This window comes from Ascidiella aspersa, chromosome 4 (assembly GCF_963924565.1).
Source record: "Ascidiella aspersa chromosome 4, kaAscAspe10.2, whole genome shotgun sequence".
In the NCBI taxonomy this organism is placed as follows: domain Eukaryota; kingdom Metazoa; phylum Chordata; class Ascidiacea; order Phlebobranchia; family Ascidiidae; genus Ascidiella; species Ascidiella aspersa.
In genome coordinates, this window is record NC_139450.1 from 13,532,757 (window position 1) to 13,546,600 (window position 13,844).

The following is a 13,844-nucleotide window of genomic DNA, read 5'->3' on the forward strand; positions in this document are numbered from 1 at the left end:
AAATATAATAACACTTGACCCACCTTCACCCAAACACTAACCCCCACCCTAACCCAAATATTGTGCATTGGTTTAATAATTGTTTTAACGGGGTAACACTTAAATTAGTGAGCGTTCTGACTATTCATTATTCCGTAAATTAGTATTACCCAACGCAATTTACTACTAGCAAATTTAGTTCAACTTTGTTGGGGAAATTTTAATTTGCCATATAAACGATATCAAATCAATATTTATGTTATTAAAGGGCTGTCAACATACCAATCGTTTAGGGGCACATGTTTTACTACAAAGTTAGTATAAACAACTTATAACACTAATTGGTTAAGTCTAGATCAGTGGTTCTCAACCTTTTTTCTTTCGTGGCCCATTTACGTTGCAAAAAATTCTGTGGCCCAATAGTTTTATAAAGGAAAAAACTGTAAAATAAGTTTAGAACAAAACATAGACACAAATGAAACTAAATCTAGCTTTTTTATATTGGTCTGTGGCCCACCTTAAATGTTCTTAATATGGCCCACCAGTGAGCCATGGCCCACTGGTTAAGAACCGCTAGTCTAGATCTATACAAATTTACAAAATTACTGATTTTGTACTACGCTATTTTCACGCTCCATTGAAGACGAAATAAAGTCGGTTTCACTTATAGAATACTTATATTATGGTTGTTATGAAGTGGTTGGCCCATTGGCCCAAAGCAAAGTCTATGGGGTTCTTAAACTTTTTTAATTTGCGCCATTCTTTCCAAATATTATGTTTCGGAGCCACAAGACTGATGTGCTTTTATTGATACTTTTAATACAGAATAATCTGTATTATAGAGGAAGTGTTCTTATCTTAATAGAAACTAGACGCGGTCCTACGATTTTTAATTAGGGGAGGGCCATGCGTTTTTTACACATTACGTCAAAAAGTTTCGTCATCCCGTGACGTCACAAACTTACGTCAAAACGTGATGTCACAAAGAAGTTATCTTAAGAACACTTCACAGTTCGTTCATTTTTTAAAGTTTTATGTTGGATATAGGTGTTATACCAGACCTGGGCAACATACGGCCCGCGGGCCGGATCCGGCCCGCCAAGCAGTTTAATCCGGCCAGCGGCTTATTTTCAACAAAATACATAGGCTAAGCGAAAACCAGGGCAAGTTTGACAGATCGTGTCAAGACCCCGGCAAATTCGATTTTTAGCCTGTTCTAAATGCTAAAACGGAAATTATTTTCGCGCTTTGCGCGAATCTCTTATGTGTTGCTCGTATGTGTTGCTCCACTCGATTTTTTGGCAATTTCACAGACAAATAGCGTCCTCTGCTCAGTGGCACTTTTTCCGACGAAAGTTTAACAAACTTAGCCTAAATATGTAAATATTAGGCTAAGTTTGTTAAACTTTGTAACACATCGGTAACTTAAAGTTTTAAAAACGAAGAAAAAACATACAGGTAAGTTTTTCGTACGAAATTTTCACGTATTTTTATCTTAAATTTTGGGTCAACGCGCCCCACAACTTAATAAACGCTAATATATCAAGCAATGTACATTTTTAGTCGGTGCTCAATGCTTTACGTGCCGTCTAAATCTAAATTAAAGTTTGCATTTTCAAACAAACATAGTCGCAAATTTTTCGCGCTTCGCGCAACGTTTTGTGCCCTTGTTCAAATCCGTCTTAAATTGCACATTTTCGCACAACTCTAAACGTAATAACAAATTGGTTGATTATTTGATTTACATCGTCAGAGTATGACGTCATATTGTACGTATTTTAGATCCTATATTATATTTGACCCGGCCCGCCACAATGTTTTAGGTTTCTCATGCGGCCCGCGGCTAAAAAGAATTGCCCACCCATGTGTTATACCGTAGTTTTACAAAAGCTATATTCCAAACGTGTTATCGATTCACGCGAAGCGAAAAGAACGCCTTATCGTTTGTTTAAGTTGACAAAACTTTCATTTTCGATGGTGCGATGAGACGCACGACACTTCTGCGTAAATAAATTTATCTAAATGGGTCAAGACATACCAGAAATATAATCCAAATTACTGCCCATAGAATAGAGATTGAAAAGGGGCACTTAAAATGTAAAACTGGCAAATTAAACAAAACGTTGTTTTGTATATGTGGTTAATTGTCATGTCAAGTGGTTTTACTCCGAAGACTAAAGTCAAGCCGAGTACGTAAAAACAATTATTTTGGTGCAAGTCATTGATTCAATACAGGGAATCGCTTAAGAAATTAATTTAGGAAGTATTATGCGCCTATGACGTAAATGATACAACGTCTTTATTTATTTATGTGTCAATAACGGCAATTATGCAACAGTAACATGCTATTCCCTTTTTATCCCACACTTGAAATTTACTGGCAGTGCCACTTGTTATATAATCTTTATTTTCGATAAACCAACACGTATCTCCAAATGAACAGAAGCAGCCGGGCCTCAATAACATGCGTAATTGAAAAGTGGGGAATGTTTTGCAATTCCCGTGGTGCTTTTTTGAAAATATTTTAGGGGAGTCACCATCCTAACATGTGTTTGGTACACGTTGCTGCCTTGAAAGTTTTTTGTAAAGGTCGAGAAAAAATATGCAAATAATCAAAATTGAGTTCAATTTGCGTTGAATAAACCAACTACTCTCTGTCTCGGCGTTATTTTAACCATTCGGGATTACCAGAATTTCAAAATTTTCACCTATGAAAAAAAAGTCAAGGTTGTTGCATTTTTATATTCAAATATAAATACGATCACAGAGGCTGGGGTGATTTTAAAACGTTCTGTGTCAGTGAATTTCTCGGGAAATAGGCCAACAATGTAAAGTTTTTAAATAATATTTTACTATACTAAAGATAATAAACTAAAATTGTTGGTCCAGAATAATTAACGTGAACTTTGTAAGCGAGACGTAGTGTTTGCCCTTTAGAGTTTACGTAAGATAGAAGAACATCGTTATTTTAAAAATGCGAGCGACCCAAAGCTTAGCTTCTTGGGTAAATAAATAACCGTAGCACATTTATTTACAATCAAACAGTTGCTATAGGAACGACAGCAACACCAAAAGGTAAAAGAAGGTAGGTGAATTCCATCAAAATGCCTTTAGGGGATTTACCAGGTTATGCGTTCGTGGTGTAATTTTCATTAGCGGAAATAACAACTTCGATGAAACAACATCAAGTATGAAAACAAACGTTATTATCAGACACACCGCATGATAAGGGACTACTAATAAACATATTAGAAATTGTGGCTTGTGCTTAAAAGTATGTTTTACCCACGTCATACAGTTACACATTATACTGGTGACAGGCTGGCTCAGTTAAGCGGCCACCCTTCAGGGAGAAAATAGGCGACCAATCAAGCGAAACCACTCAAAAGAAAAAGGGAATGTGGGACCGCGGTGTCAAAGCTTTGAAGGTTTTGAACAAACGTTACACATTTTTTACATTGTTTTGGCGCTGGTTTTGGCTTTGTATACGAATCAATTTGGCAACATTGACATTCCCTAATGGAAAAATTTTGACAACATACAAAAAGAGGGTTGGAATTAAGGGTTTTGTAAAGCGGTTGCACGCATTTATCGAAAGATAAATTGCCCTTCAGTTCTAGTTATGTCAATCTCGTGGAGAATCCAGGTTTAACGTCCATTTTTGTCGTCGAACACGAGAGGGTCGGTTTCGTCGCCGCGATTGGTAAACTTAGTTTGCTGATTGGCCGACATCGGGTGCACTTTCTCTTCCGTTTCGCTGGTTTCCACGGCCGGCGGAAACAGGTTAAAGCACATCTGTCCTGGCTGCTGGCTCTGTGCAGCAGCTTCGACTGGGGCGGCTGCTGTAGTGCTCAATGGCAAGGCTGGTGGTGGCACGTTTGTTGACCCGGCTGGTAACGCCACAGCTGTGGTTTGCGACATGTTAGCAGAGCTTTGGGAACTGGTGCGCTCGGCGTGGCAGCTACTCAACACGCCATTGAACAGGCGTTTAAAGTTGGCTCTGCAGCTATAAATTAGGTAGACCAATCCTAAAATGTAAAGCCCGCCTACAAGACAATACAAAACGTATGTGTTTCTAAAATCGACGGTATTTTGCTGGCCCGAATACATGGCATTGTTAACAAACTCTCGAAGCAATTGCAAGCTGGCGTTCTGACTAGATTGATATTGCGTCACTTTGGCGATTTTCGGGTTCAGCAGATTGAGTGCCGGTTCGATGAGAAACAGCTTTATGTATACAACTGTAAAATAAACTCAGTGTTAAATTGTCGTGCCATGTGTAGATATCAATTCTAATACAGTAAACAATTTCGTGGTTTTCAGTTACATACTTTTGGCTTTTAACAGTAACAAATTGGAGTAGTATAACTATAAATAGAAATGATGTTTACTCATATTAATTGCTGCGGTCATGGCCTTATTCCCAATATACTGACTTTGAATGGTAGAAGTTAACTAGATTTCAAGTAACCCACAGTTAAATTGTGAACAATGTTTAACGTTGTTCCTATCAAACAAAAAAACAGTATAGAAAACTACTAAACATACCTGGACACTTAGAGTAACAAAGCGTTTTGTCCAATTGAGGACCGCAGATCTCCTCACACGGCCTGCATAAGTCGTTAAGCGGATATTTTTCCAGTCCACATTTACCTTTGGAAACTTCAGCGTTACTAATTAGCCGATTAATGACGGCAAGGTCTCCTTCGGTAACTTTAGCTGAAGCATATGGCCAACATACAGCAAAAACGATTATCAATGCAAAAAGGTTGGCCATTCTTGTTCGATCTTTCTGGATTATTTTCATACTTACACGAATACACGAATAGCAATACTTAACAAATGTAGGCCTACACTGCTTCCAAACATACTAGTAGTGCTTGGCTAAATTTACTACACGTCCCGCCGGGAGGCACCGGGGAAACTCCCAACATTTTGTGAATGGGAAGTTTCAAGAGTATGGCGCAATGCCTCTGTGTGATGAAGTAATAGGTTCGCACCAATTTTATTTAGTACTTTGCTGATGCATTTTTCTGATATCTTAGTTATTTTAAGATTTTCCATCTTAATAAGTGATCTCGCCTGCTAAATTATTTTCACTTTAATCTTAACTGGGGCTGTATTTTCGTCAGTTGGTTCCGGTGTAAACTTAATTATATAGCCCCCACTTTTCTGAGCATCATATTTAATTGAGTTATTTAATCATAAAAGATGTTTTTGAAAAATACAACAGCGTATCGTAAAATAAAAATAGAAATACAATAAGACTGATATTGATGCTTAGTTAATTATCAACTTGTGGATTGTAAATTCCATATGGGGTTGTCCGATTCTTGATATGTGGTTGCAAAACCGAGACACAATTTACTTCGCGCTAAGAAGTTTAGTTACCACGAGTTATTACCCTACTATTTTTAGATAAATTTACCTTTCAAGGTAGGATCGCTGTTTTGGATTATACTATTGCTGAACCTTTTTCAATTTGGCATCGGATCGGCACCGATACCAACCTAATCCCCGACGAGTAGCGTTAATACTACGACTTGGCATCGGGTATCTCTTCCGATCCGATATTATCAGACATCCCTAATTCAATAATATTAAAATGTTTAAAACGTGACTCGTGCAAATTCTGAAAAACAAATAAGTTTACTAGAGTTTTTAACATAATATTTTACAACTTCCAATGCTGGGCCCTTATCGGCGGTAAGTGCGACCCTGTTGTAATTATTGTAGACCAGTGGTTCTCAAAGGGAGCCACTTGGCTTTTAAACTTGAGGGAGGAAATTTGTTCCGGGGAGGAATAGGGGAGGAAAAGTGAATGAAAACTGTTCACTTTATTTTTTAGGAAGAATTAACAGTGTTTGAGTCTTTAAGGGAGGAATATGAAAATTACTTTGAGAACCACTGTTATAGACGATTCTTAAATAATAGGCCAATTTTTAAATGACTTGTATTAAAGTTTTAAAATGACTTTAAACAGGTAAAATAAAAAAAATAGAAAATGTAAAAAAACTTACCGGATTTGGGGAAGGATCAGCCTTATACCACAAGTGGTTATACAAAGAGACTGACCCTTTCTATTTTAGCAATATATAAGTTGCAAAGAGAAAAAAATTGCGTGCAAATAATTATCTAAAAACACATTAACGACTTTTGCTAGGAACTTATTAAACAAAACACAATTACGCACATAGCAATAAATAATACATACATAGATGTCATATTTAAAAATACATCAGTAGGCTATAACCAACGCCTATCTATAATAAAGGCGTTGGTATAACGAAGCGTTGTGTAATTACCAAAATAACCATGCATTAAATATCGCCCTGGACTCTGGAGCGACACTCGATAGTAATTCATTAATTAATCAATCACGGCTGCAATCAACGGCTATTTTAATTAAAACATGACAAGAGGCCATACCAAAAACTATAATGTAGGACTGTTTTACCTACATTAATGCAAATATTTTTCGCAATCTTTTATTACTGTTTATATGTTTAAATGACTTGTAAAACTCTTTTCAGACCAAAGGCGCCTTGGGTTTTATGATACTGAAAAACTTTAAACTTAGCGAACATATTTTTTTGCTCTTTTTTCGCGCGTTTGTTTTACAACTTTTCGATATCCACATAACACCGAGAGTGTAAAGGCTAATTCACATTTTTGATACCTTATATCAGTGGTCTCCAACCTGTGGGTCGCGACCCCAAGTGAGGTCGCCTAAAATTTTTCTGGGGTCGCCCTAACTTACCATATTTCTGCTGTTTTAGTACGATTTATGTATTTTGTTTTCTTTGCAATGACGTCACATTAATAAACCTGACTGGGTACATAGCAAAGATATATTTTTGGTGTTTCTACATAAAATACGTTTTTAGCTCTTAAGAGCTGGTAGGATACAAAGATTTCAGCAAATAAATATTTGCTTTTGGACTTCGATGCAATTACTTTACCCGACTCTGTCCAATTTCGTCAGTTAACTATTTTTTTCCGTTTTCAACCACACAATTTGTTTAAAGAAATTCAGCGCAATGAGCATATTAACAACCAAACATCGTAAATCGCTTGGAAGTAGAGCATTACGGTTATGCTTATAGGCAAAGTGGAGTCGCGTTTTTCAAAACTGGTTAACACTATGCAGCACAAAATGCCATTTAGTGTTAAACATATTGAAATTTTTGTGTTTGTTCGTGTGCTAAATTCAAATTCATAATTTAAATAAAACATCCTAAAATAAATCATTTTGGTGCACATATAGCCACAGTTCTCTGGAAATGTTATAATTTACGTGTTACTTAGTAATTTACGTGTTTACTTAGTTTTCTTATCTGAAAACAAATGGGGTCGCAATGTAAATTCTGATTTCATTTTATTTAAATTGGGGTCGCTTATTAAAAAGGTTGGAGACCACTGACTTAGATCATAGAAACGATAAAAGTTGTTATCGCTTGACTGAAACTTTTTCTATTATATGTGATCATAGACTAGCCGCGCGGAATATAAACTAAAAGTTATTCTAATTAATCTAGTTTTGAGAAATGCAGTTGGTGCTTTCGTGTGAATGTGGCAGTTATACTGTAATTAACAACTCACAACCAACGTTATTAACACATTAGGCCTATGTGTTTGTTGTTTTGCGCTTGGAGCAAACTTATACGGTGGTTTTTGTGGAAATCGGTAATGGCTCACAAATTATTTTCCAAAATTTTCTACTTATGATCAAAACTAGTTTGGCAATATAAACTAACAAATGCAAGTTGTTTGCGCGTGGCGCAAACGCTTTCCCCTCTAGCTTGGCTAAGAACAGTAATTTCTTAAGCTCTCTTGTTTTGTGGCGTGACGTTATAATTTAAAATTAATTTATTTTATACCCTTCCGAAACAAACATTCTAGATCTGCTTCCGAACTAAATGTTGTTGTCCTAAATGTTGCAATATTTTCCCTTGTAATGCCAATTATGCTAAGAACCAGTTATTGAAATAAACGGTTGTCGAAGCGAAACTTGACCAGTTGCAAGTTTTTAATTGACTAAAAACAAAAACACTCTCACTTTTAGCCTCTTTTGTTTGTTTATTTCGGTCCTAATTCAGTTGGTTCATTTATCTAAGTAAGTGGATAACAGTTTAACAGGCATCATTTGCGTAAACGTATTAGTGGAGATGATGGAGATAATCAGTTTAAAATCATGATACACATCAGGCGCAAGAGCGCTTGTATACCCTGTACGGTCAACTTGTGGGAACAGGTCTTACAAGTTTTACCAAACTGCATCACTTTTAGGGCGAACTTTACCAAATTACCTACGACTGCACGGCGGAAAAGATATTTAGAAGTTTTGAGATCAAACTAAACCTGAGCCATCGTGACCAATAACGCCCTGTGCTCATTTGGAAATAAAGACTCGGATAAATATGTTTGTGCTGCGATGCGCTAAAAAGTGTGGCGCATGTGTTATATTGTTTTAGCAAAGTAGTAACTTTCTGGGAAGAGGTCACTGCCTGGATCTCGGCGAAACTTGATAAGTGTAGTCCGCAATCCTGTTTATATGTTGTTTTGTATGGTGGCGGATCTAATTAAAACCCTGTTGTGTTTGTTGTTGTGCGCGCGTTTTGTTATTTACCGTTGTAACTATACGTCGAATCCGTGCTGAATTGAAATATGTTTCTCAGTTTGGTCAAATTGGTGAAGAAATCGAAACATCTTATCGCCACTAAGAATAATAGAATGAATGACTTTCAATGCAAGTGGACAGGGCTCAAGCCCATAGTACAAGTAAGCACAAATCCCCAGCCCTATTATAATACCTCCCTGCTAAATCGACGCTTTCTAACATGTGCTTTATCTCGCCTATTTTTTATATTTCGCACTCGTTTGTTGTGTCCTTATAATTTACAAAAGAAAACAAAAGTTTAACATTTGGAAGATCAATTTCATAGTCTTAGCAAGATAAATTTACTTTTGCCTCTACGATAAATAATAAAGAAGTTGGCTAACCCCATAATTGATTTTACTTTTAACACTTGCACATATTGCACTTATATGTTTGTCATGAATAACGCATCATTTTTAGTCTTCGCAATTATTAATTTTCAGCGATACACCCACCATTACCTTATAGGTATAAAAGTTATAGGTATAAAAAAGCCCGCTTGCCAAACATTCCAATTGGCTTTTTTTTTTAAATTGCACAACATTTTTTCGAATTTTAAATCACCAAGCGATATTCAGGTTAAAGGTTAATGCCTCACCGTATGCCCCACCGTAAGCCACAATGGCTTAGGAAAAGGTAAGATAGGCCTAGTCGTAGTCCTATTTATAGTTTTTTTTCCTCAAGCCGGAGGTCAATAAACTATACGCTACGCCTCTAAAAAAATCTGAGCCTGTAAAATATGTTGTTAATGTTTTATTGGTTTAGTGACAACCAGGCCCTTTATGTAAACAAATATGCCCTCTGCGCTAAACAATTTTAGTTTTTGTCACCATAAGAAGAAAATAAACTGTTTGGAATGTTCGATAACAATGCGTTATTGCATCGTTAATTAGTTATGAATAATTATAATTTGAAAAGTAAAAAAGAAAAAAAAAGCATATAACTTTTGCGTTGTTGTTTGTTGCCGGGTTGTTGACCCTACTACGTCAGTCCTGCAGGTATAAACATTGACAGTACGAACCTATAGTCAAACTTATATTACTCAAAAGTTTATTTAAACGACACACGTGGCGTCTAACGTTCTTTAAAATACAAAACAGCAAAAATTAATTTCGTATCGCTCAACCGCAATTATAAATAAAGATCATAAAGCAAATTATTATCAAACAGGGAAACGTTTGCAAAATACATATAAAGACACGCAGTTTTTAATTCACATGAATACTGGTGCTAGACGTATTACAAATATAAACACCTATTTAACAGAATTTTTCTACGACCAATAATGCATATTGAACTTTTAATGCGTTTACCGAGTAATCAATATCCTATATAAAAGAAAGCTAAGTGATTGAATGGGCATTGCAACATGGATTGCATTAAGGCTGTTGCACTTATAGCCGCCGTATGGCAGTTTGAAAACGTTCCAAATCGCTGACTCGTGACCTTTCGCACATTTCAAGGTTGACGCAGCGAACTTGACGTAGCAAGGCATGTACCGAATAGCACAAAGTTTAAACAGCCGAAAACGTTAAACGGTGCAACTTAAGTACCAACATGGAACTAAAGCATTCACAAGTCACGATAAGCTAACATCCATTAGTGCAAACAAAAATTGAGAAAACATTCAAACATAAGGTTTTAAAAGCTTTTTTTGATCGTCCAAAGCTCATTTCGGATTCTCAAACGCTGACAGTTGTTGCAGAAAATAACACCAGTTTCTTGAGGTACGAAGAAAAGTAATAGTACAGTAAAGTCAAATTATCACAGCTTTAAATTCAAATAGCTATAAGTACGCAAAGAGCAAACAGTATTATTGGTCGTCGAGTTGCTTTCGTTGCCTAGCCGGAAATAACTTTGTACTTTTGTCTTTCAATATAAAATAACGAGTGTCGTTCATCATTAGGGCGTGCCTTGTGCGCAAAAGGTAATAAAAAATAAATTACGGCATAAAAAATAAAAAGGAAAATACAGAATCAGCTGCGAAGTCCAAGAATGTGCGTGCGCCTTTATAAGGTTCGCATTTTTACCGGCTGTATCTGCCGTCGGCGTAAACCTCCTTTAGGAGCTCGCGCAGGGCGGGATTGTCTTTGTGCGCTTCGATTTCTAGCCTCCTCGGAAGCATCTTTTCACGCACATTGTCCCAGTCGACCGTTTCGAAGAGCTGATTCGAGTTCCACCGGTTGAACGTCACGTCGTTCTTGACCAAGGCAGTGTAGGTCAGCGCCCCTACGCTCATTGACCCCACGAAGGTGACAGCCCCCATAAGCGGGTAGATGCCAAAGTGCTGCCGCAGAATGTTGAACGCCCCACCGGCCATCGATTTCATGTGCATTGAAGAAGGCATTATTTTTTACTAATCGGTAAAATTTAAATTCGAGTCTTTAATAAATTTGTAAGTAATCGCTGCAATATAAAATGTAATTTGTATTACCGGGTTTCAATCGGTTTAAATAACTATATCTTAAACAGAAGTGTAAAGCTGTACATAATTACATCAAAGCCCACTCCAATGGTCGATACAAAAAAATAACAATAAAAGCGTTTAATGGAGTTGATCAGAATCTAAGAGCAGCTACATATACCCTGGCCACAGAAAAAACAATTACTGTAGCATTCGAGAAAAGTTGTTTACGCCTCATTAAACTGGGAATTATTTATAGATTACATTCGCAATCTATCACGATTTCGAGGGGAAACATCGATTTGGCTAAGTTCGCTAACTTAGTTGTTTGTCAGTGAACGTCTGCTTTTATTTGTACAGAATGTAGCCAACGCTCTACAATCTATATGAAATATTATAAAATAAATTCAACAACGTAAAAATATGGTAAAATCAGCACTTGTAACAAATCAACTGCTTGCATGGCATTTTACCGAAAAAAACTTTTTAAGTAGCAGACACGTATTATATTTGCCGCAAACACCTCTCCATGTAGTTTCACAGTGCAGTGTGTGGCTTCGCAATCTGGGCCTATTTTAACAGATTAACTCATGAAACCCTAATAAAACTGTAGCCTCAAAAACCTGAGCTCCCAAAACACCTTTTCGTTAAAAAAATTCAGCAGATGCCACATATTGCAAATTGCTCTTTCGCCCACTGAATTTCACCACTCGACGAGCCTCATTTATAGAGGAACCGAAGAACGCCGCGTCATAAGAACGCGTGACGTCATCTTAACGCAGCGTGGCTGCCGTCACGTAGGCAGCCGTTAAATAAATACGTCATAAAAAACTAATTGCCCTATTATTAACACACCCGCGTCCTGGCATATTTCCATGTAACCTCAGCAAACAAGAAGTTTTATCAATTGATTTTACTTTCTTAAGTTTAACGTAGCACCAAACTTGGTTGGAAAGTTAAACAGAATAATACTTAGCTTTTAGGAAATAATTAAAACTTCAAACAAATGCTTTTTGTTTAAAAATTTATTCTGAATTATTGTAACGTCGCGAATATCACTCTGCAGTTAATGACTTTACTTTAAACAATCTGGAAGATAGAAATGTAAAATGATTGACACTTTCCATGCGTTTGAATTCAAGTGGATGTCTCTGGTGAGTGATAATTCCTGCTAAGCTAACACAGGGCTTTTAACCGTATTTGTGTCTGTTTAACTGCGAGTTGTGTAATTCAAAAATTTACCCAATAGAGGTTTATTGTTTCCTCGATGAACCAATTGACGTGGAAATAAAGAATTACAAATTTCTGAACAATTCTAGGAAAGTGACACATTATCCGTTGAATTGAACAGATATTTCTTCCAACTGAGTTCTTCATCAAGCGCACGTTTCAAAACTTATAAATAGAATGGCTTTCTGCACAACGAAGCGGCAACAAAGTATACAGTTCGCAGGACGGCGACCCCGAGAACAGTCTTTTTCATTCATAGATAACCCTATACGTCTCTCACGTGACTTTATGACGTCACACTAGGAAGGCGACCCGCCTCACGTACAGCGAAGAGTAAACAGTCGAACGCTTCTTCATTTCTATGACCGACAAAATAAGTTCAAAGCACGAGGAAGTTAAGCTAAAGGGTAGGTCCGTTGCCATTTCACCACTCTGCTACTTCAGCGTCAAAGACAACAAATGGCTGAGAAATACAAACAAATAAATCATTATAATAATGTATACCAGGTTTTATTATATTTTTTATGAAGGTTTTTACTTTTTTGTGCCTTGTACTGCATTATAATTACATCTTCAAGTTGTTAGAAATGCGGCAAAAACTTAATATTAATTAGTTTTTCGACAGGCAATCTGTTTTATATGGCAGTAATCGATCTCATCTAAGTTTCATGACGCTTAGCGACATTTGTTCAATACTAATCAAATTAGTAATGCCACACGTTGTGTAATTGTAAAAAAGATATTAGATAATGTACTGTACACGCAACAATAAAGCTTTCAGCTGTGCCTCTAAAATAAGGTTTTGTGGCTGTTTTTTTCTAAGTAGAATTGTGTAAAATTTACAAGGGCAACTGTAAATTTCAAAGGCATCACTTGTGTTTAACGTTCACGAAAAGTCATTAATAATTAACGAACTAACACATTGGCCCATCGGGCGGGTATTTTCAATGGTTGACTCAAACAAACACTTTACTGTACAAAACCCATGTTGTAACGTGCCCTTCGCTGAGCAAACAGACTAAACAGAATAAACAAAGACACTCAATTTGCTCTTTAATAGTTTTGTTTCGTTACCGTCAGCCGTATGAAAAGATACGCATAAAAGTCGCATATGCATAAAGAGCACAGGGGCAACATCTGGGCATTTTTTACATTATCACCAGCCTATGGCAAGAGAGGTATTCTCATTAACGTGAACTCCATTATATAACTGTTCTATAAAGACTTATACAAAGCAAAGCAAAATCGTTGTTATATTCTTTTTTTGCTAATTAATAATAGATTTTCCCTTTTCATCGCTCTCGTCGATAAAAAGTTGTGCTTTTTTTTTACGAAAACAAAAAATCGTGTTTAGGCACTATGAAATTTGTTAAGGTGCCACTGATGCTGTGGTGGGCATCTATAACTAATACTTTGCCTCGGGCATCAACAAACCTATCGATTTCTCTAGTGATATGCTTATTGCACGTATTACAAAAAAGTCGAAAATGGTGTATAGTTTGTCATAAAGTGACGAATACACTATGTTAGTCATTATTTTCCATTCGAGATGGGAGCAACAAATTTTTTAGA

General features: G+C 36.6%; 2 protein-coding genes across 2 annotated transcripts; both read right to left on the reverse strand.

Annotated features, from left to right (window-relative positions):
* Positions 1–2,959: 2,959 nt before the first annotated feature.
* On the reverse strand, positions 2,960–4,807 carry LOC146148011 (uncharacterized). Its single transcript, XM_083386426.1, has 2 exons — positions 4,528–4,807; positions 2,960–4,220 (listed from the first exon to the last, which is right to left on the reverse strand). Exons 1-2 carry the CDS (start codon positions 4,784–4,786, stop codon positions 3,628–3,630), a joined length of 852 nt encoding a protein of 283 aa, XP_083242552.1. The 5' UTR covers positions 4,787–4,807; the 3' UTR covers positions 2,960–3,627.
* Positions 4,808–10,272: 5,465 nt separating this feature from the next.
* LOC146148012 (uncharacterized) lies at positions 10,273–11,727 on the reverse strand. The gene has a single exon (XM_083386432.1). The coding sequence runs from the start codon at positions 10,983–10,985 to the stop codon at positions 10,665–10,667; it is 321 nt and encodes a 106-aa protein (XP_083242558.1). The 5' UTR covers positions 10,986–11,727; the 3' UTR covers positions 10,273–10,664.
* Positions 11,728–13,844: the final 2,117 nt, after the last annotated feature.